Source organism: Lepus europaeus, chromosome 4, assembly GCF_033115175.1.
Source record: "Lepus europaeus isolate LE1 chromosome 4, mLepTim1.pri, whole genome shotgun sequence".
Classification (NCBI taxonomy): domain Eukaryota; kingdom Metazoa; phylum Chordata; class Mammalia; order Lagomorpha; family Leporidae; genus Lepus; species Lepus europaeus.
In genome coordinates, this window is record NC_084830.1 from 85,230,405 (window position 1) to 85,253,543 (window position 23,139).

The window sequence follows — 23,139 nt, forward strand, 5'->3', positions numbered from 1 at the left end:
CCGTGTTGTCAGATTCAGGGGTCATTTTTGATCCTCTTACTTGGCCTCAGAGTAGCATGTGACATAGTTCACTCATCTTCCTTCTGCTCTGGCTTTCTGTGCCATGATAGCATCTGCATTTTCCTCCTGACTTTCATTATCTTCCTCCTCACCCTGGACTGATCTCCATGAGTGAAGTATCTGTGGCCTGGGGTTGAATTCTGTTTCTTTCTTTGATCTTTCTTTCTCCCTGAGTGATTTCATAGGACCTCTTGGCTTTAAATACCATCCAAATGCTGGTGAATTGAGATTTATATCTCCAACTCTAGCCTTTCTCCTTCACTTCAGACTCACTCAATTGTCAATTTGACATTGACCTGAAGGTTCCTAAAAGATCTCCCAAACATATGTCCAAAATAGTATTCTGATGTATTGCCTTCCAAAACCTCTCTCCCTGCTCACAAGCAATTCTGCATGAATTGGTTCTTATCTACCTTTTTGTGGTTTTAATCTAAGTTAACTTTGTCAGATTCACTCAGCTCCAGTCAGTTGTACTAAATTTTCCAGTTAGTAGATGTACAAAGTTTATGTTTGAAATGAGGTGGGTTTCTTTAATAAATAGAAAAATTAATAAATAAATTTAAAGTATAAAAAAGTTTGATAATGTTTTTATGCTTAAAAGAAACTGTTTTATTTACTTTCTTGGTACTAGGTGAGTAGTATGTTATGATCTATGTGAATTGTCTATGATTTTGGAAAAATACTGAGACCTGAAGCAAGAGAATCCAGTTCTCTTCCCTTTGAACTTAACCATTGGATCTCTCTGACACTTAATTTCTTCTTCAAAATGTAATAAGATAAAAAAAAGCAACAAGATTAAATCACTAGTTTGATGAATAATTTATACTTAGCTTTCTTTATGTGTTACATATTTATTACATATGTTCATCTTGAACAGATTTGTTTTTATACACATACCTAACTTGTAGTACTAGCTGCTGTCCCCAGGAATGAATGTTGAGTCAACATATGTTTGAGAGACCTTCAATTTATCAAGTATTGCAGGTTTCTGATTGTTTTGGAAGATCTTCTGATGCCTGTGGACTTAGTTCAAGGCTAGTTAATACCACTATCTTTTTTTTTCCTAATAGGATGAACAAATGGTTAATTGTTTGCTTTGGTCACTCAAGTTCAAGTTATTGGATCAGGGTCCTACGTATATAAAAACTCTAGCTTCAGACTATTCAGAGACACCCTTGCCTTTCTAATCATAGATTCTCCTTGTCAGGAGTTTTACAGATTTGCAAAATGATTACCATATCTTGGATCTGGGGGATATTTCTATCAGTGTGCTGTTGTTTGTGGCTTATTCTGGGACTAAGGAGAAGGTAAGGAAAGTCTGTTTATGTTAAATAACCTTTTAGTTTATTCATTTAATGTTCTTTTTCCTCTACTGTATAATAAGTTTGGTTTCCCATACTTACATATATCTGCATTTTCTTCTTTATTTTTTAACTATTGATTTAATTCAAACAAATTGATATATTTTGACTACAACAAAGCATTTGACAGGTTCCTTTTTTAAAATTGACATATACTAATGTAATGTATAAATGTGTACATTTGTTAAATGATGGAAATTTCATAAGATCCCTGTGTGTGCTTACGTGTCTATGTACAAAAAAAGCTCAGATTAGGAAGGATCCACTTGGCAAGTGAAAAACTGCAATGGAAGGGATGGATTAAATAGCTGCTCTGACTGAATAAATGCTCTCTGTTCAGCTGGCTCTGGCTCTTGTGCATTATATAGACTCAGGCCGAGCCTGAAAAAGAGCCCATAGTCTGAGTTGATCATTCTACTACTCTTTTCTTATTAAGTTAACCGAGCACAGTGAATTGGGAAAAATTTGCTAGGAATATGTGGCATCATTTTGATTTGTATGTATCATTTGTTTACAATTAGTTCAAGAATACAAGAACTACAAATAGAGTCAGAGCCAGATCCAATGTTTATTTAACTTGTGATTGACTCAAAGAGTATTTGGGGGAGGCATGAAGATATTCTTTGTTACGTTAGTCTCAAAAAAAGAAAATAATTCCCTCGTATCTTCAGCTAGGCAGATTGCTATTTGTGTCTATTGTTTGTAAGTTTCCTTTTAATTCAGGTATTTTAACTTTAAGATATTTTATGTATTTTAATTACTGCCTGATCATTTCTAGCTTTAATTAAATGACATTTTCAAAATAAGAAAATAAATGCAATTATTTATACTATGTTATTGTATCAACAGGGACAGGAGTTATGTTGAAAATACTTATAATTTCTTTTTAAAAATTTTGTTTAGTTGAAAGGTGAAGATACAGAGGGAGAGGAGTGTAAAAAAGAAGGGAGGGGAGAGGGAGAAAGAGAAATCTCCCATCTACTGGGTTACTCCTTAAATGTCCGCAACAGCCAGGGCTGGACCAGACTGAAACTAGGAGCTAGGAACTCAGTGTGAGTCTCCCACATAGGTAGCAGGGACTCAAGCACTTGAATCTTTATCTGCTGCTTCCCCAGGTGCACAGGAGGAAGTTGGCTCCTGGCTTCAGATCGGCACAGCGAAGGCCATAGCGGTCATCTGGGGAGTGAACCAACAGAAGGAAGACCTTTCTCTCTCTCTCTCTCTCTCTCTCTCTCTCTCTCTCTCTCTCTCTCTCTTTCTCACTGTCTATAACTCTACCTGTCAAATATAAAAAATTTTTTTAAAAATAATATTATGTATAAACTATAGAATTTTGAAGTTTGAGATAGCGGTAAAAGTTTTAAAACCTGGTATAATTTAAAGTGAAATATGTAATCATCCTTATCTACCATACATTTGTGACTTAAGGCGAATGGGTGAACCACCTCTGGAGAAAGGATGGATTCCATATCTGGGCTGTGCTCTGCAATTTGGAGCCAATCCTCTTGACTTTCTCAGAGCAAATCAAAGGAAACATGGTCATGTTTTTACCTGCAAACTAATGGGAAAATACGTCCACTTCATCACAAATTCCTTGTCATACCACAAGGTGTTGTGCCATGGAAAATATTTCGATTGGAAAAAATTTCACTTCACTACTTCTGCAAAGGTAATCAATTACACATTTGTATGGCATTGTTTACTTGTTTCCTACCTTTTTTCTATGCTAGCCTATTTGGCAGTTTTGATTTACCATACCATAGAGGTGTAGAAGAGAGGATTACCCTTGTGTGGAGATTCTTAGAAACATAATAATGAAACTAGACACAGCCTCTTAGTTATAATCATTTCAGAAAGTCCGAGTGCACGTGTTAAAAAGTTACTCAACAATTGTTTTACCACATTCTTGCCACACAAGTGCTTCAATTTGTTAAGGAGTTTCTTGGGTATTTTAACATCATTTAGATGTAATCTAAGAAGCTGTGCTATGGAGAAAACAATCAGTACTTATTTCTGCAAAGAAATATTAGACATGGTCTTGGCCACTAGGTAGCTTAAGTTCAGTGAAAATACATTTACAAAGAACTGAAGAGAATGAATGATTAAAAAATATCAATTAGTAACAAATTGTTGCACACATGAGTGCAGCAGCATAAGAGGAAAGAAATAGATGAGCAGGGTAGTCCAGGGAATTTCGCTGAAAAGCTGGGATTTAAATTTCACCTTAAAGGCAGTGACTTGGCTATTTCCTTACTAAGTGCTCTGAAACTGTGCACATGCCAATTTTCCTTTTTTATAACTAGTAGAGAATTAGTAACATAGGTAAGATGTTTTCAGTCATTTACTAACTCTAGGTCAAGTTTACTTTCTTTTTTCTCACACATTTTATTTTGCTGTCAGGCATTTGGACATAGAAGCATTGACCCAAGAGATGGAAATACCACCGAAAACATAAACAACACTTTCAACAAAACCCTGCAGGGCGATGCCTTGATTTCCCTCACAAACGCCATGATGGAAAACCTCCAACTTACCTTGAGACGTCCTGAACCAAAGAGCAGGGCCTGGGTGACAGAGGGGATGTACTCCTTCTGCTACCGAGTGATGTTCGAGGCTGGGTACCTAACCCTCTTCGGCAGAGAGCTTACAAGGCAAGATGCACAACGAGCATTTATTCTAAACAGCCTTGAAGACTTCAAGCAATTTGACAAAGTCTTTCCTGCCCTGGTAGCAGGACTTCCCATTCACATATTCATGACTGCCCACAATGCCCGGGAGAAGCTAGCTGAGGGCTTGAAGCATGACAACCTCCGAACCAGGGACCACATCTCAGAGCTGATCCGCCTGCGCATGTTTCTGAATGACACACTCTCCACCTTCGACGCCATGGAGAAGGCCAAGACGCACCTGGCTATCCTGTGGGCTTCGCAAGCAAACACCATCCCAGCGACTTTCTGGAGTCTATTTCATATGATGAGGTGACTAGCAACTTCGTCTCTTTTCATCTTTATTTTGGCTGAAAGTAGAAATTCAATCATTTTAAGTTTAAAACACTCTTAGTGCTTTCTCATGTCATCCATCCAGAATATAACACATAGCCTTGTCAAGTGCTTAACAGGTGCCAGCTTGCTGAAAACAAAAAGCATAAGCAGTTACAACTAGTAAGCAAAATTACTGACTCAGAGTCCAAGAGAAAGGGATGCTGTGAAGCCACAGAGCTCAGATGCATTGGTGCCAAGTAAATTGAGGCCACCAGGTCCAGCTACCTTGCTTGCAGCCCCACACTGTTCCTCATAATCCCACAGTGTTCCTCATGACAACAACTTAGGTCCATGAATGCAGCCTTCATAATCACAAAAATATTTAAATTATTACTCAATTACTCATTTTATTCATTTGTGCCTTCACAGATGGCTTCTCACTCAGTTAGCAGTTGCTGTCTTAATTAATGTTTATTTGACCAACTACAACAGTCCTGGATCAATCCCCATCTGAGACTGATAAGAGATTTAGCTAGGCTTTGCCTTTTAAAATTGTAACCAAAAAACCTTGTAGATAATACACATTTTACATGTGATTTCTTTCCAAAATGGGCAATCTGACATGCGAAGAGTTTATTAGATATCCTCAATTAAATTGGATATTTAGTACCATATAAACATAAAAGCACATAAACATAAAAGTACATAAATATAAAAGTAAACATAAAAATTTCCATAAAATCGGACATGCTAAATTCCCATTAATGGCTAATGATTTTATGTCTAATTATAAAAATATTTTAAAACTTAAATTTGAGATATAAAACCCATACTAATTTGACCCAAATAAATGTTAAATGTCTTCCCAAGTTGTTACTTGAGAAAGCTCATCTGGGATAAATTCACGTATTTATAAGAAAGTTTCAACGTCAATTTAATGTTATATAGGTAACTGTGGCAATATTTTGATAGTCTCATAAATACTACTGGCCAAACATTTCTGAGACATAATTTACAGTGATTATGTGCCACCGATCCCTAACTGTGGCACTGGGGCTCCAGTGACTTCCATATACTAAGGTGAAGTAGCCTGCATCTCACAATTCAAGATTATCAGGTGAATGCGAAAGTTGTTGTTATACCTGAAATCATCCTATGTACTTTGAGAGTAAATATGAACTTTCATTTGGAATTTAGCCACTACTTTGTAATTGTTGTTTTACATGCAAATTTTCCTCCTATATGTACGTATACTTCAAAAAGTTCATGAAAAATGGAATTAAAAATGTTTGCTTTGGCATAAAAAATTTGAAATCAAGCATAGTTTTTTCACAATACACGTTTTCCATACACTTTTAAAATACTCCTCATTTATGACTGCTTTGAGCATGTAATCCTTTTTTAGAATTATTTACTTACAGAAATATGACTCAAGTCTTACTTTTGTATAACAAGGTACTTAAGGCAACAAGTTTTGCTAACATCCAAGAACATAAAAATTGCCATAAAGTAGAAATTAATGAAAATGTCTCTTTCTCACCTTCTCTGGTATCCTGATCACTTAGTTAAGGGCAAAATGCTCATTTGTTTATTTATCTTTGGGTATGAAAAAATTTTATTCTCTGCACATCTTTTGTATTCTTTTTACTTTAATAGGAGCCCTGAAGCTATGAAAGCAGCTACTGAAGAAGTGAACAAAGCATTAGAAGATGCTGATCAAAAAATCAACTTTGAAGGCAAACCTATTCATTTGAATCAAATGCAACTGAATGACATGCCAGTACTAGGTGAGCTTGCTAGGCTACATTTCCTTTCCTGAGTTCTATTAACATTAATTGTCAAAAATGCTAAGTGCTTCTTGAGCTCTATGTTTTGTATGAGATGTCTTGTTTAATGCTCATAGCAATTCTATGAGTAGAATGGTTTCCATCTATTAAATGGGGAGACTGACAGAGATCAAGCTACTGCCTGATATTCAATGGTGGAACCAAATTACAGCATTATTGCAGGACTTGTGATACTATGCTGTCCACCACCAATCTGCCCTCGGTCTCCTTTTTTATTCCTCTTACCACTAAGTTTGTGGTAATTAGAAACATATCATCCATTTTGATGACAAATGACATCAAGAAGCCATAATCACCTATAGGCATTGGGTGATGTGATGGAAGGTTATTTGATTTTTCTTCTTTTTCCTGTCCTATATTTTATAGAACTATGCAAGTACTGTAATTTTATAGTAAGAAAGAATGTTTTTATTATTTTTTGTTATTTTTCTCAAAAGGAAAGGAACCAATATGTGCTTTTAAGAGCAGTGTAGCATAGAGGAAGGGGCAGGAGGCAGGAAGCTTAGGGTCCATGTTGGGTTTTATCTGATCTAGGAGACCTCAGACATGCAGCTTCTCATTTGACTTTTCTCATTTGTGAGATAAAGTGATAGCATTCTGTGATTTTACACACAATTCTGTGATGAGTACCTGAACGCACAAATAAGGGATCGAGGCTAGAAGGACAGGCTGGGCGATTCACAGGATCTCTATATTTTATTTCAATTTTAAGAACTTCTTTATTTTGTATATTTGCATTTATTTGAAAGGCAGACCAACACAGAGAGATATAGAGATAATCTTCCTTCTATCGTTCACTCCCCAAATGCACACAACATCCAGGGTTCGATCAGGCTGAAACCAGGAGCCAGGAACTCATTCTACATCTTCTACAAGGGTGGCAGGGACCCAAGTACTTGAATTATCACCTGCTACCTCCCAGGGTGGAAGCTGGAATTGGGAGTGGAGCCAGGGCTTGAATTCAGGCACTCCAATGTCTGATGCTGGTGTCCCAAGAGGCAGGTTAACCTGTTGTACAACAGCACCCACCCTAGAGGTCTCTATATTTTAGCTAGCCACAGGGTGGTTGTTTTGTCCCTTAATGTCTGTACCAGGAAGTAGAGCATCACCATATAAGGCCAGATAGTACATAGATAAAATGTGTTCTTGTACATATGGACTTGAATCCTCATTAATATTTTTGCAAAAACATTTCTACATTAAAGTGTTTTCAGTATATTGTCTCATTCACAACAGAAATACTGGTCCTTTCAATTTTGTAAGATGCTTAGTATCTTATAGAAATAATTACTTTTCTATAAAATTATGGATGTCTAGTTCTCTATAACCAAGATTATATCTTAATCAAATATTAACTTCAGTCATTGGATTAAAAAACACACTAAGATAGAACTGAATGAATGATAAAATCAGAGAGGCAACAGGAAAAACATTCGGGGAATTTGTACCTGGTCCATTTCTCAGAGTCCATTCAGCTTTCTACTCAGGCTCTACCTTATGTGGCCTTAAATACTTAATTTGTTCTTTTCTCCCTTTCTTCCTTCCCCTCCTTCTTTTCATTTTACCATTTTCTTTCTTTCTTTGAAAACATTCAGACAGCATCATCAAGGAGTCCCTGAGGCTTTCGAGTGCCTCCCTGAACATCCGCACAGCGAAGGAGGACTTCACTTTGCACCTTGAGGATGGTTCCTACAACATCCGGAAAGATGACATCATAGCTCTTTATCCACAGTTAATGCACTTAGATCCAGAAATCTACCCAGACCCTATGGTAAGTGGCTGCTCATCAAAGTTTAATCTCCAGGTGATAGCTACAGCATCGAAATAAGGACAACATTTACAAATATAGAATTAAATTGGTCATTGTAGCAATTGGGAGTGTCCCCCTAATTATCTCACTTATTCATATCTGGCTTGTGGCCTGAGTTTTTGTTTTGAAATTTTAATTATTTATTTATGTTGGGAAAGGGGAGAGATCTCCCATCTGCTGACTCATTCCTCAAATGCCCTCACTGGCTCTCAGCTAAGGCTGAAGCAGGGCAGTGGAATGCAATCCAGGTCTCCCACCTGAGTGGCAAGAACTCAATTACTTGAGCTATCACAGCTGCCTCGAAGGGTCTGCATTAGCAGGAAGCTGGAATCATGAGCCAGAGACAGGAATTGAACTCAGGAACTCTGATATAGAATGTGAACATCTTAACTTCTAGGCTAAAAGCTCACTCCCATGTGGCTTCAAGTTTTCATTTTTAGTTCTGATATTTGACATCACATGGTCTCTGCTAGATTCTATTTGATGCTAATGTTCTAATTCCTTAAAAATTTCTTGCTCCAAAATTCAAGACATTGGTGGTTAATGTATTGACTCTACTGGTTTCCGATTGGAAACTTTTTCTAGTTCTGTCTAACTGAAGACACCTAGCAGGGCAGGTGGCATTATGAAGCTTACCTGTTCTATCCGTTCCCATTAGCTTCTGTTCACTATTACTCTGTGATTCAATGTGAAGCATTTCCTAAATTTCTAATGGGGTGAATTTAAAAAGGAAATCACTTTTTGGAGCTCTCAGGTCAAAAAAGAAATCAATGCCTTTCAAAGTAGCTTACACATTTGTTTTCTTTGTCTATTCATGGCAGACTTTTAAATATGATCGATATCTCGATGAAAACAGGAAGACAAAGACCACCTTCTACAGTAAAGGCCTCAAGTTAAAGTATTACTATATGCCCTTTGGATCGGGAGCAACAATATGCCCTGGAAGATTATTTGCTATCCAAGAAATCAAACAGTTTTTGATTCTGATGCTTTCCTATTTCGAACTGGAGTTTGTAGACAGTCATGTTAAATGTCCTCCTTTGGACCAGTCCCGGGCGGGCTTGGGCATTTTACCACCACTAAATGATATTGAGTTTAAATATAAATTCAAACATTTGTGAATGTAGAGTTGAAAACAGAGGGCACACAATGATATTACAGGATGACCGAGCACCAGCACCACACTGTCCCCTTGGACAAATGCCTTTAGTGGTGGTGGACACGAGTTAGCAGGCCCATTCTGCTGACTGATGTTTGCTTGTGAATCTTGATATTTTGGTGACGGCTTCCAGATACCATCTCAGACTGCAGTAGTGAAAAGAACTAGTTTCTAGGAGTGCAATAATTTGCTTTTGTTTGTATAAGTCAATGAATATTCATATAGCCAGAGACTGAACTTCATCATTTCCAGAGAAAGATGCCTTCTTTTTTCTCAAAATGAAGATTTCCAATTGGCAGATATTTTTCCTAAGGAAATGGTTTTATTTTTATAAAACTTGCCCCTTAATTATGAGAGAGGTTCAAATTCACGTTTTAGTGAAACTGAATTTTTTTTTTTTTGATAGATTGTGGAGTTCTTCAGGTGGGAGCACTTACAAAGTATTATGACAGGATATTTTAAAAGATTATACCATGTCTTTTAATAAAAAGGAAATATTTTTCAACTTCTTCTGTATGTCCAGTGTTTAGGGCTTTTAAAATGTTGATCTTGATGTCCTAAAAACATTAAAGATGCTTTTCATATTGTCCCTTTGTATTCTAATCTACTGTTGATGGACTATTGTCAGGCTTTTAACCATCTTATCTATATTTTACTAGATTTCAAATTAATGAGAAGAGCTTTTTTTTTCTTCAGAGATTGAAGAAGTTCTTCTGTCATTTCTAAATGTACATAAGCGAAAATAATGTAGCTCTATGTGATACATTTTAAAATTAAGATCGGGGGGCTGGTGCTGTGGCATATTGGATTGGGCTGCCGCCTGCAACACTGACATCCCATATAGGTGCTGGTTCCAGTCCCAGCTGCTCCGCTGCAGATCCAGCTCCCTACTAATGACGTGGGAAAGCAATTCTGGGCTCTTGGCTTCAGCCTAGCCCAGCCCTGGCCATTGCAGTCATCAGGAGTGAACCAGAGGATGGAAGAACTCTCTCTCTATTTCTGTGTCTGTAACTCTACCTTTCAAAGAAATGAAGTAAATCTAAAAAAAAAAAAAAAAGCTGGATCAAAATGACTATTTAAAAGCTTTGGTTGTGAAGTATTCAGCATTATTAAATGCAGCTTAATGTGTTTTATTTAAATAGCTTGTATCTCTAAATGGCTTGAAGTTGAAAGAAAAATAAGGCTACATTGCACTGTTTACTGTATACAATACTTTGAGAAAATATTTTAAATATAAGTGTCATCAGCTTAATATTTTGACATGTCTATGTATTTATATGTAAATTATGTTTTTTCTTGTACTATAAATGTGAAGGAAACATTGTAATGTTCTAATTTTGAAACAATTCATCTTTCAGAAATAAAAGTGTAAATATGTGTATTCAGAATGTTTCTTCAAACATTCACCTATTGATAAGTTATGACAATTTTTTAGGACTCATACAATATATTCATATTTCCAAATATTTTAAAATATTCAAAGTAATCATTCACTCAAAGCTCTCCCTCATACTACATAAAATTCATTTAAATATCTTTAATCTTCCTATTTAGTATCATTATAGAACTATTCCTTGCATTTTTTTAATCAAGAAAAAGAAAACTCATTGAAATGTGGGTCAAGATTACCAAAATACTAGCATCTAGCAAACTATTAGAAACTAAATCTCTAATGCGGTTTCCTAATAGATTTTCTGGCTTTCTGAAGGCTTCCATAAATCTTTCCATGTGCCATTATTCTTGTACAGCAGAGGTTGGCCCACCCTCTGTTTTTATATAGCCTACACATTAAGAATGATTTTTATATTTTAAAAAATGAAAGGAATATCTCATGACCATAGGAAGTACATGCAATGCAGGTTTCCACGTCCGTATACATGGACTTTTACTGGGCTGCAAGGATGCCCTTTTCTTGCTTCCTTGCCTGTTGTTGCTCTTGCAATGCAATGGCACAGCTCAGGAGTTACAAAGAGCAAATGTGGCTACAAAGCCTACAGCATGTCCTGTCTTCTCCTTGCTCAAAATGTTTGCTAACTCTTCTTGTATAGCATTCCTTAAAACTATTTTTACTATTATATTCTTAAATTTTTTTTTAAACTTTTATTTAATGAATATAAATTTCCAGTGTACAGCTTATGGATTACAATGGCTTCCCCCTCCCATAACTTCCCTCCCACCCGCAACCCTCCCCTCCCCCACTCCCTCTCCCCTTCCATTCACATCAAGATTCATTTTCAATTCTCTTTATATACAGAAGATCAATTTAGTATAAAGATTTCAACAGTTTGCACCCACATAGAAACACAAAGTGAAACATACTGTTTGAGTACTAGTTATAGCATTGAATCATAATGGACAGCACATTAAGGACAGAGATCCCACATGAGGAGCAAGTGCACAGTGGCTCCTGTTGTTGACCCAACAAATTGACACTCTAGTTTATGGCGCCAGTAACCATCCTAGGCTGTTGTCATGAGTTGCCAAGGCTATGGAAGCCTTCCAAGTTTGCCGACTCTGATCATATTTAGACAAGGTCATAAAAGACAGAGTGAGGATAGTAACCAATGATCCTAAGAGTGGCATTTACAAGGTTTGAACAATTATACAGCATTAAGTGGGGAAGAGGACCATCAGTACACACAGGTTGGGAGTAGAGCCATTGGTGGTAGAGTAGAGGTTATGATTACAAAGGAATGAGGCCCAAGTGCACTAGACAGGGCCTAGAACAAAGGACAGAGTCATTATTAGAGGAGCTAAGAAAGGTGCTGTCTAAGCTACAAGTAATTTTTCTGATTGAGAGGCAAATAGAACCTGATAGAAGGGGCTTGATAATAATCTGGTGGGCTTTAGGCCTTGTAAATTCAGAGGCCCAGACCTATCTATCTCTTCACATGGGGTATATCCTAAGGGAGGTGTGAACCTCCTAGGGGAAGGCACTCTGTTGACTTTCATTACTTGGCTGGCCTGGGAGGAGAGCTGGCCAGGTAAAGGCAGGGGGCATCTCTAACAAGCAATTTACAGTTCTGCCTGCAATGTTGCTGACCCTACTTGACCATCCCCTCAGCTGCAGTGGTCACTTTGGAAGTTGGGCTGAGTGAAGGGCTTTTCAGCTTAGAGCCAATAAGATCTGTGGCTCTGACCTGGGCATCCTTCGACTCCAGGGCAGGTCCATTTCCAGTGATCCAACTCTTGGCAGAGCTGCCAGGGCTCTTCACAACAATGCACTAGAGGGGCTGGCATTCTGTCATAGCAGGTAAAGCCACTGCCTGCAATGCTGGCATCCCATGTGGATGCTGGCTCGAGTCCCAGCCACTCCACTTCTATTCCAGTTCCCTGCTAATGCACCTGGGAAAGCAGAGGAGGATGACCCAAGTGCTTGTGCACCTGTACCCACGTGGGAGATCTGGAAGAAACTCCTGGATCCTAGCTTTAGTCTGGCCCAGTCGTGGCTGTTGTGACCATTTGGGGAGTGAGTCAGCAGATGGAAGATTTTCTCTCTCTCTTTCTCTCTCTCTCTCTTTCTCTTTAATTCTATCTTTTAAATAATTAAAATGAATGTTTTTTTCTTTTTTTTTTTTTTGCCTAGAGGGACCTTCAGGGTTTTCTTTTCTTTTCTTCTCTTTTAAAGATTTATTCATTTGAAATGGCCACAACAGCCAGAACTGGGCTGAACTGAAGCCAGGAGCCAGGGGCTTCCTCCAGGTCTGCCACATGAGTGCAAGGGTCCAAGGACTTGGGCCATCTTCTACTGCTTCCCCAGGCCTTAGCAGAGAGCTGGATTGGAAGTAGAGCAGCCAAGACTTGAACCAACGCCCAAATAGGATGCTTGCACTCCAGGCCGCAGCTTTACCTGCTATACCATGGCACCAGCCCAAATAAAATAAATATCTAAAAAACCAAAAATACTCCAGTAAAAGTTCATGGAAAACGATACTAAAGGTAAGTTTATTTTGGTGCTAAAAATTTGAAATTCATGTCAAGTTTTTATAATACACATTTTCCGTGAATATTTGAAGACGCCTCATATATTAAATTTACTTTTTTCTTAAAGCACATCAGGAGAATATATTTTAGAAACATCGGTATTTGCCCTCTCATGTTTGTTGCAACACTATTCACAATAGCCAAGATATGGAATCAACTGAGGTGTATCCCCTCCCCCAAAAGAAGGAATAAAATAACCATGGTACATATACATAATGGAATATTATTCGGTTGTAAAAAAGAATGTAATACTGTTGTGTGCATCATGGATGACTTTGGAAGACATGTTAAGGGAGATAAGTCAAGCACAGAAGGATGTATACTGCATGTTTTCACTTACATGGGCAAGTTAAAATGTTGATCTTGTAGAAGGACGGTAGTTACCAGAGCCTGAGAAAAGGAATGGGGAGAAGAGGGCTCACAGCTGCAGGAATACAGCTGGAGAGGAGGAATGATTTCTAATGCTCTGTAGCACAATAGGGTCCCCATGGTTGACAATATTTAACTGTATATTTCAAAATAACCAGTTAGGAGGACTTTGAATGTTTCCAGAACAAAGGATTTATAAATGCTTGAACCTATGGGTATGCAAGTCACCCTGATCTGATCCTTATACATTGCATAAACGTATTGAAATGTTACACTGAACACCATACATGTGTAATTAATGTACATTTTTAAGATAATAAAATGTTTACAAAATGTTGACAGTACTCAGTAATTCTCCAGATTCATATATGCCCTCTTTTGGCTTTCAGACAATTATCTCCTGATACCAAATTTGTTCAGGATGTAGTATTAAATGAAGAGATCAAGACTCTCTGGGTAACTTCTGGTCTTAAATAAAAAATATATACACATTCCCACAAACTAAATATTAAACTGGAATCAATCCAAACTGAAATCAATACCAAACTTAAAAAAAAAAAATCCACTGAGGGGCTGATTATTGTGCACAATGTCACATCCATTATGGATGCTGGTTCAAGTCCTAGCTGCTCTACTTCTGATCCAGCTACCTGCTAGTGGCCTGGGAATAGCGGCAGAGAATGACTCAAGTGCTTGGTTCCCTGTCACTCACACAGGAGATTCAGATGGTGTTTCAGGATCCTGGCTTCAGTATAGACTAGCGCTGGTTGTGTTAGGGCCATTTGAAGAGTGAACCAGCAGATGGAAGCCTTCTCCCTTTCTCTATTTCTCTATCTCTCCCTCTCTCTCTGTAATTCTGCCTTTCAAATAAATAAATAAATATTTAAAAGAAAAAAATTCATGAGTATGGTTTTATCTTATACAATCTTAAATTAGACCTTTTCTGGAGACTAAACCATCCCATCTGGAAGAGAGATCTTTATTTGAAAAAGGTACCTAAATTAAAATTGAAATTATAGCAATCATTTATAAAATCAAATTGTCCAGGCCTAGAAGATATTAGTGATTAAATCTATTCAAGGTTACTGTGATCCAGGTCTGGGCTTAACACTTTTCATGTGTGGTCATATCATGATGTTTATAAGGGTTCTAATAGGTTCTTGTTACTATTACCTCTATATTACAGAGAAGAAAGAGGGGACTCCATAAAGGTGAAGTCATTGGTCTAAAGTCAAAATGTAAGCAATTAGAAGAGCTGGGCGTGTTGGATTCCAAGTTGTTCCAACTCCAGAAGCAGCATTCTTCACTTTAAAGCAAGTCCAGGTCACACTGTCTTGACTTAGGTCATTGACAAGATAAATTACTGTAAACACAACTCCTGCTGTCATTTCTGTTTGTAAATTCCCACTGTTTGGGGGACTGCAGCTGCTGGGCTCAGCCCACCCAGGAGAAGCCAGAAAAGAAGCTATAGAGCCTGAGAGTCTGTGAAGAAATAGCACCTAATCAAACCTGCTATGGCATTGTGCTCCCCTTCCCATAGGAAGGTATTCTTTCAACTCACCAATAGCTCCAAGTTTTTTCATTGTGCATTTCCTGTTGGTCCTCTTAGGATCAGTGTTAGGCATTTTGGAGCAGTAGGATGAAAGTTTTCTCACTGGTCTCCTTACCAGATAATAGGATACAGCTTCTCACCAGCACGTTCTACATGCCACGTTAGTTGATACCAACCCAGAGGTCTAGACCAATCACACAAGCCTAACACATCATCCCTGAGAATTCCTAGGGCATCGCAGATATTCAAAGTCATTCAGTCTAAGCTCTCATGTTAGTTATAAACTGACATTTGGTGAAAAGAGAAGTGACTTTTGTTTAAAAGGTTGTACAGCAAGTTCTAGGGCAGGTGTGGGATGGAAACCTCCTGTTTGCACATCAAATGCTGCATCCACAGAAATTCCACAGAAATACCTTAAGGTTGTCAATCTTTGAAACAGAGGCATTGGCTCTCAAAGATCCCACAGAGTGTGTTTCTTTACCTATAAATCCATATATGGAAAAAATAAAGAATAAATCAAATATGTTAAAAACTTAAAATCTGTAGTCATTAACTTTCACTTACTATGTTTATGCAAACTTGCCACTTTCATTGAAAAAAATATCCATAATCTCTGGTTTCCTCAACACAATTCAAATTAAATTAATTAATTAATCTAAGAGGGAGAGAAACATACACACACACACACACACACACACTAGGGGTGGGAGGTGGGGGACAGAGTGTACTCCCATCCACTGGTTCACTCCCTAAATGCCTACAATGTCCAGATCTGGGCCAGGTCTCCGACATAGGTAGCCAGAGCACAGTTACTTAAATCATTAGTATTGCTTACCAGGATACCCATTAATAGATAGTTGGAATTGTGAGCAGAGATGGAACCCAAAGCTCAGATATGGGATGTGGGCTTCCCAACAAAGATCTTAACAACAAGGACAAATGCCCATCCCCTCCACTCCTTCTAAAGAATCATTTCTTATGGAAAGTTACCCTGCATTGAGTGGAAAGAATAATTCCAACATGTATACAACACTTAACATTTCTAGAACAATTCACCATGGATTTTAAAAATGTCAGTTTCAAGAACTATCAGAGCTGTTGTGACAGTTTATGAGAGAAGGAGAGGGAGTAACTAAAGGATTAGATTTATTTCATTAAATAAACTTCTTATTTCACAAATTGTCAAGCCTGACAAAAGGTTAAAGAGCACGATGAATACCCCCCACTTTCACCTAAGTTCATCCATTGTTAATATTTGGCCACATCTGCTTTGATTCAGAAAGATGGTTTGAAAGTGATTTCAGTTAGGTTTTTCATTTGTAATGTTTTTTTTTTCTTTCAAGTTTCTATCTGGGGGTTTTCTCTATGGCTCCTTGGAGTCTGGAGAGGAGCCAGGGTTGAGCAGCCCAGGAGGGAGTGGAGGGGGAATTAATTATCCTTTTCCTCACCATGGCCAAAATCACATTTGATTGTAAACTTGTTTTACCTTTATGGCGCGAAAAAGTGAAAAATCACTGAAACTCCACTGGAAATAAATTTTGCTGTTTCAAAACATACAAATTCATACATGTAAGGATCCTTACAATATGTTGGTATAAAAAAGGGCACATCAGTGAACACACTGACAACATCCTCAAAGCACTCCATGTTCCAGGTAGCAATGTGTATGTCAAGAACAATGGCAGGTGTCTCGGGAGTACTTTGGCCACCAAAACATGGCAGTCAAGCAGAATCAGCAGTTTCTCAGAAATTCTGCTGTGTTTTTACTTCATCACTTTTTTGAAGTGAATCCAAGGGATGCCACTTCTCCAAGAAGAGTAGTTGTATTTTACTCAACTACATAGTGCACCAGAGCTCCTCATGGTGTCTCACACATGGTAGGCGCTCAAGCCAGTGATGGAATAAATGAACGGTTCATAGGGAGGCACTGTGCAGTCTGTTTTTCTTCATGCCTTGGTCTCCAACACACTGCCAATGCTTTGTTTGGTTCTTCACTAGGAGACCGTTTTGCTTCTCCCTATTGATCCCCACTCTAACTATTGGGAAAGAGTTACACACAGAACTGAGAACACAGCTGGCCTATGCTCAGGCCCATGTTGCGTGATAAGGCAAGGTTACTATCTGTTGACACAATGTGGAGGTGGAGGCACTCTCGGCAGGATTTCAGAGGGACAAGGATCTCAGGCCAGCCCCGCCACAAGAGTCAGTGGATCAGAGATTAAATGGGTGTCAGGGTCATCTATGTCCTTCTACCCGACCCCTAATTTACTGAACATCCTACTTATTCTCTATTTTGTTATTAAGTCCCCATGATAAAAGCAGTAGGTTCCAAAGGTCCACTGATGAGCAGAATAAATTCCACTTTTCCTTTAGGACTCTAAATATCAATGTCATCACACATAGGAACCAGGCAGGGAGCTTTTTATTTTTTTGAAGATTTATTCATTTATTTGAAAGTCAAGAGTTACACCGAGAGAGGAGAGGGAGAGAGAGAGAAAGAGGTCTTCCATCCGCTGGTTCCCTCCCCAACTGGCCACAATGGTTGGAGCTGTGCCGATTTGAAGCCAGGAGCCAAGAGCCTTCTTTGGGTCTCCCAAGTTGGTCCAGGGGCCCAAGGACTTGGGCCATCCTCTACTGCCCTCCCAGGCTGTAGGAGAGAGCTGGATTGGAAGTGGAGCAGCTGGGACTTGAACTGGCGCCCGTATGGGATGTCAGAACTTCAGGTGGTGACTTTACTTGCTACACCACAGCTCCGGCCCTAGGCAGGGAGCTTTTATCCTATTTTAAAGATCTGCTCAAGTGTACAATGTCTTTGGGTCCAACCCTCTATGAACCATTGGTTAGCTGAGATTCCTGGGCAGTCCCCAAGGATATCACAAGGCCCATCTCAAGGAACAATGGCCAAGGGCTTCCCTCCCAGACAGCATGATCCAGAGGACCAATCACAAAGCCTCTCGACACCCAAGTTAGACAGTATTTCTATATCTGGCTTGAGGCATTTCCAAGTGTCTGCAAGCTATAACTGCTTTCTCCCACTCCACCTCACTCTTTGTAGGAGTGTTTCATTGCACTTATCAGATCCCTAATAAAACATCAATGAAGGAGGTTGACAAAGACACAATAAATGGAAAGATATCCCATGTACATGGATTGAAAGAATTAATATTGCAAAAATGACCAAATTATCCAATGTGATCTGCAGATTCAACGTAATCCCTATCAAAAATCCTATGACTTTTTTTTAGAGAAATAGAAAAAGCAATCCTAAAGCTCATGCAAAATGACAAAAGACCCTAAATACCCAAAGCAATGTGTAGGACCCCCAAAACCTAGGTCCATATGCCCAATGTGCAGCAAGCCAATGCTGGCACCAGGGTTGTGGTTTATAGTTTATTTTGTAATGTGCAAAGCAAGGAGTGGGGCAGTTTTTACTTAATTCCATGACCCTCCAACAGATGAAGGGTCATGAATTTTATAGATTAAAGTTGATGTTGAGCAGTATATGATCAGTTCATGTGTTGGTCACTTCTTGGTCCACTGTAATCATGGCCTTTCTTTGGTCAGCAATAGGAAGTCAATCTGTTCTGAAAATACTTTGATGGCAACATGGGCTGCAACCCATCTGGGGTCTACTGGTAGATTATGTTGTTTGACCAGAGCCTGAAGTTGCTCTGAAGACTCTCAAAATAATATAGTGTTCAAATGTTAATTAATGAGGTGATAATTGCGTTATGAATCTTGTGAACTGGGGTCTTGTGGGGCTTGCCTGAATCTTGTGCGGCTCCCTTAATTTAGCAAGTTAATCTTTGGTAAAGCATTGACTTATAATGGAGGGGGATTGGGGCAGGACAAAGTGTATATAATAAAGGCTTTAGAGATAGGGGCTCAGTTTTAGCAAACTGACAAGGGAAAACAATGTTCAAGGCACCACATTCCTTAATTTAAACTATATCACTGGGTTACAGTCATCAAAAATTTATGGTACTGGTATAAAAGAAGACATACAGACCAGTGGAACATAATAGAGAGTCCAGTAATAAATCCATGTACATATGGTCAACTAATCTTAGAAAAGGGCATCAAGAATATATAATGGAGTAGCAAGCATTTGGCTTTGTAGTTAAGATTCCAGTTATGATACTACATTCTACGTCACAGTGCCTGGTTTCAAGTCCTGGCTCAACTGTTGATTCTAGTTTCCTGCTGATGTACTCCCTGGGAGTCAGCACATGACGACTTGAGTAATTAGGATCCTGCCAGCCATTTAGAAGACCCAGGTTAAGTTCTGGCTCCAGCTCTGGCCTGGCACAGCCCCTGATGTTGTGGGTATTTGAGAGTGGATAGGAATGCTGTCTATCTCTGTCTCTTCATATATCTCTTGGTGGTGATGGTGGTGGTGGTGATTGTGTGCACACATGTGCATGCACTTGTGTCAGATTAACTAATTAATTTTTAAAAAGAATATATAATGGGATAAAGAGTCTTCAAGAGGATGGAATAGGAAGGGAGCTTACTGCTCCAGCCTAGGGGAAGATACTTAAAAAAAAAAAAAAAGTGGAGAGAGTGTAATCTCAGGGAAGATTTAGGAAGAAAATGGCAAAGAAAACTACATACAAATTAGAGGGACACTGTGGAGTTACATGGAAGGTGTGGATGTGTACAATTCAGGACCCCAGTGGTTGAGAGCCTCAGCACCAGCTTTGGAGTAAGGTGAGATCAGACTGTAGCAGCCCAAGCCACTGGCTGCGGTAAGAGTCTGGCATGAGTCTGGCTTGGAGCCCTGTGGGGGACAGTGTACCTGCCAACCTAGAGAAAAAAAAAAAGGGGAGGGCATGTTTTTCTCTCCCTGACCACCCAGCACCAGTGTCCTGTAACTGGCCAAAAGAGGGCAGGCGACATTTTGGACATACAAAACAGCTGCACCAGATCATGTCTGTGTGCCCAGCAACCACATGGGAGGAGACACCTGAGTCTGACTGAGAGAGTTTATAGGGGGCTGGGAGTTTGTGTCTGTGGGAACCTTGTGTGCCAGGACTGTGAAAACACTGTAGCTATGTGGCAGGCTGCAGTGCATGGCTGGGCAGTCACTGTGTGTGGCTCCACGCATTCGGGCTCCCTGATTCCCTGGTGGTGAGAATCATTGTTGCAGGACCTGTGTTCACACTGAGGACTGTACAGATCCTTTGTGTGGTTCTTGTGGCAAAGCAGATGAAAATTGTACCCACTGGGGCTAGCACCAAGGCATTGGTCTCCTATGAGAAGAGGAGGTCTTATGAGTGTGAGAATATGCCAACAAAGCAGAACAAACCTCCCCTCTGATAAAAAAAAAAAGAGGATATTTATCACACCCAACTTGTGTGTCACCTTGGACGCTTCTCTCGCCATGGAGCACTGAACAGAGCTGCCTGACCAGACCCAGCACATATCTCTGAGTATTCACTGAAAGAGCACACACTACACTAAGCCACAGAGGCATAGTTAAAATATAAAATCCATCACAGGGAAAAAAATAAACCAATAAGTGTCACCACAAATACCTAATAATAAATGGAGCCATTCAAAAAATGAGAGTAAGGAAGACAACATGACACCCCAAAAGAACAAAACACTTCAATATTAGAATGAGAAGATAAAGAGATTGGTGAAATGCCAAAAACAGAATTCAAAAAATTTATCATAGGATTACTTAGAAGTAATCAGAAGCAAATTTAGGAATTAAAGAAATTTGTACATGACATGAATGCAAATTTTTCCCACAAGATTGAGATTTTAAGGAGAAATCAAAACAAAATATTGGAAATGAAGAATTCAATAGAATAAGTAAAAAAAAATACAGTGGAAAGCCTTAAGAACAGACTTGGTGAGATAGAAGAAAGAATATCCAAGTTAGAAGACAAATATCTGGAAATTTTACAGTCAGACCCAAAAAGAGAAGAAATTAGAAAACTAAAAAACAGTGTCAGAGATTTATGGGATGATATCAAATTACCCAAGTATGTCTTATGAGTTCCTAAAGGTGTGGAAAGAGAAAATGGATTAGATGGCCTCTTAAGTGAAATAATTATAGAAAATTTCCACAATTTGGAGAAAGAAAGTGATGTCTAAGCACAGGAAGCACATAGAACTCCTAACAGATATGACCAGAAAAGATCTTCCCCATGACACACTAGTGAAACTCTCCACAGAAAAACATAAAGAAAAGATTCTAAAATATGTATGACAGAAATGCGAGATTAATTACTAGGATCTCCAATGAGACTCACAGCTGACTTTTCATCAGAAACCCTACCAGCTGGGAGAGAATGAGAGATATATTCCAAGTCTTAAGAGAAAAAAAAAAAACTGCCAACCCAGAATACCATACCCTACAAAGTTCTCATTTATGAATGAAGGTGAAATAAAGGCCTTTCATAACAAACAGAAATTGAAAGAATTTGTTACCACTCATTCAGCCTTAAAAAAGATGCTTAAGGATGTGCTATGCAGAAGCACATAAATATGGAAGGTGAAGGCAGAAAAACTCCCAGTAAAAGGGAAATCCAAAGTAAATAATAGGAATATTTTTGGAAAAATGGCAGGGCCAAGTTGTTACTTGTTAATAGTTACTTTGAATGTAAATAGCCTCAACTCTCCATTTAAAAGACACAGGCTGACTGAGTGGATTAAAAAATAAACTTATTGATTTGCTGCCTACAAGTAACACATCTCACCAACAACGATACATGCAGACTGAAAATAAGAGAATGGAAAAAGATATTCCATGGTAACAGAAACCAAAAATCGCTGATGTAGCAATCCTAAGATCAGAAAAAACAACTTTAACACAAAAACTGTTAAAAGAGACAAAGAAGAGCACTATATAATAATTAAGGGATCAATTCAACAGGAAGATGTGACTATAATAAATGTATATGCACCTAATTACAGAGTACCTGAGTATTTAAAACAAATGTTAATGAATCTAAAGGGAAACATAGACTCTAATACAATCATAATGTGGGACTTCAATATTCCATTTTCTTTTTTTTTTTTTTTAAGATTTTTATTTATTTATTTGAAAGGCAGAGTTACAGATAGGCAGAGGCAGAGAGGGAGAGAGGGCGAGAGGGAGAGAAGGAGATGGGAGAGACAGAAAGAGAGAGAGGTCTTCTATCTGGTTCACTCCCCAGATGGACACAATGGCCAGAGCTGTACCAATTCAAAGCAAGGACCAGGAGCTTCCCTGGGGTCTCCCACATGTGTGCAGGGGTTCAAGCACCCGGACATCAGCCACTGTCTTCCCAGGCCACAGTAGAGAGCCAGATTGGAAGTGGAGCAGCCACATGGGATGCCAGCACCGCAGGCGGCGGCATCATTCACTGCACAACAGCACCAGCCTTGATACCCCACTTTTAACAATGGACGGATCTGCAATAAACATTAATGTGCAGATGGATATTTTATTAGCCAAATTAATTTCCTTTGGGTAAATTCCGTGGAGTGGGATGGCTGGGTTGTATGGTAGGGTTATGTTCAGGTTTCTGAGGAATCTCCAGACTGAATTCCATAGTGGCTTAACCAGTTTGCATTCCCACCAACAGTGGGTTAGTGTCCCTTTTCCCCCACATCCTCTCCAGCATCTGTTGTTGGTAGATTTCTGAATGTGAGCCATTCTCACCGGGGTGAGGTGAAACCTCATTGTGGTTTTGATTTGCATTTCTCTGATTGCTAGTGATCTTGAACATTTTTTCATGTGTCTGTTGGCCATTTGGATTTCCTCTTTCGAAAAATGTCTATTGAGGTCCTTGGCCCATCTCTTAAGTGGGTTTTTTGTTTTGTTGTTGTGGATTTTCTTGATTTCTTTGTAGATTCTGGTTATCAATCCTTTATCTGTAGTATAGTTTGCAAATATTTTTTCCCATTCTGTCGGTTGCCTCTTCACTTTCCTGACTGTTTCTTTTGAAGTACAGAAATTTCTCAATTTGATGCAATCCCAAATGTTAATTTTGGTTTTGACTGCCTGTGCTTCTGGGGTCT

At 38.8% G+C, this 23,139-nt stretch overlaps 1 protein-coding gene across 1 annotated transcript; it reads left to right on the top strand.

The window, feature by feature from the left end:
• The first annotated feature begins 1,240 nt into the window (after positions 1-1,240).
• On the top strand, positions 1,241-10,606 carry LOC133758415 (cytochrome P450 7A1). Its single transcript, XM_062189573.1, has 6 exons — positions 1,241-1,367; positions 2,850-3,090; positions 3,822-4,399; positions 6,059-6,189; positions 7,845-8,020; positions 8,881-10,606. The coding sequence occupies exons 1-6, from the start codon at positions 1,288-1,290 to the stop codon at positions 9,178-9,180; spliced, it is 1,506 nt and encodes a 501-aa protein (XP_062045557.1). The 5' UTR covers positions 1,241-1,287; the 3' UTR covers positions 9,181-10,606.
• The last annotated feature ends 12,533 nt before the right edge of the window (positions 10,607-23,139 follow it).

Bases quoted from the DNA above. Each gene is read 5' to 3' on its own strand.
- LOC133758415 (XM_062189573.1), top strand. From the start codon at position 1,288: ATGATTACCATATCTTGGATCTGGGGGATATTTCTATCAGTGTGCTGT. The intron at 1,368-2,849 runs GTAAGGAAAGTC...TTGTGACTTAAG, and splicing joins ATTCTGGGACTAAGGAGAAG to GCGAATGGGTGAACCACCTC. The intron at 8,021-8,880 runs GTAAGTGGCTGC...TATTCATGGCAG, and splicing joins AAATCTACCCAGACCCTATG to ACTTTTAAATATGATCGATA.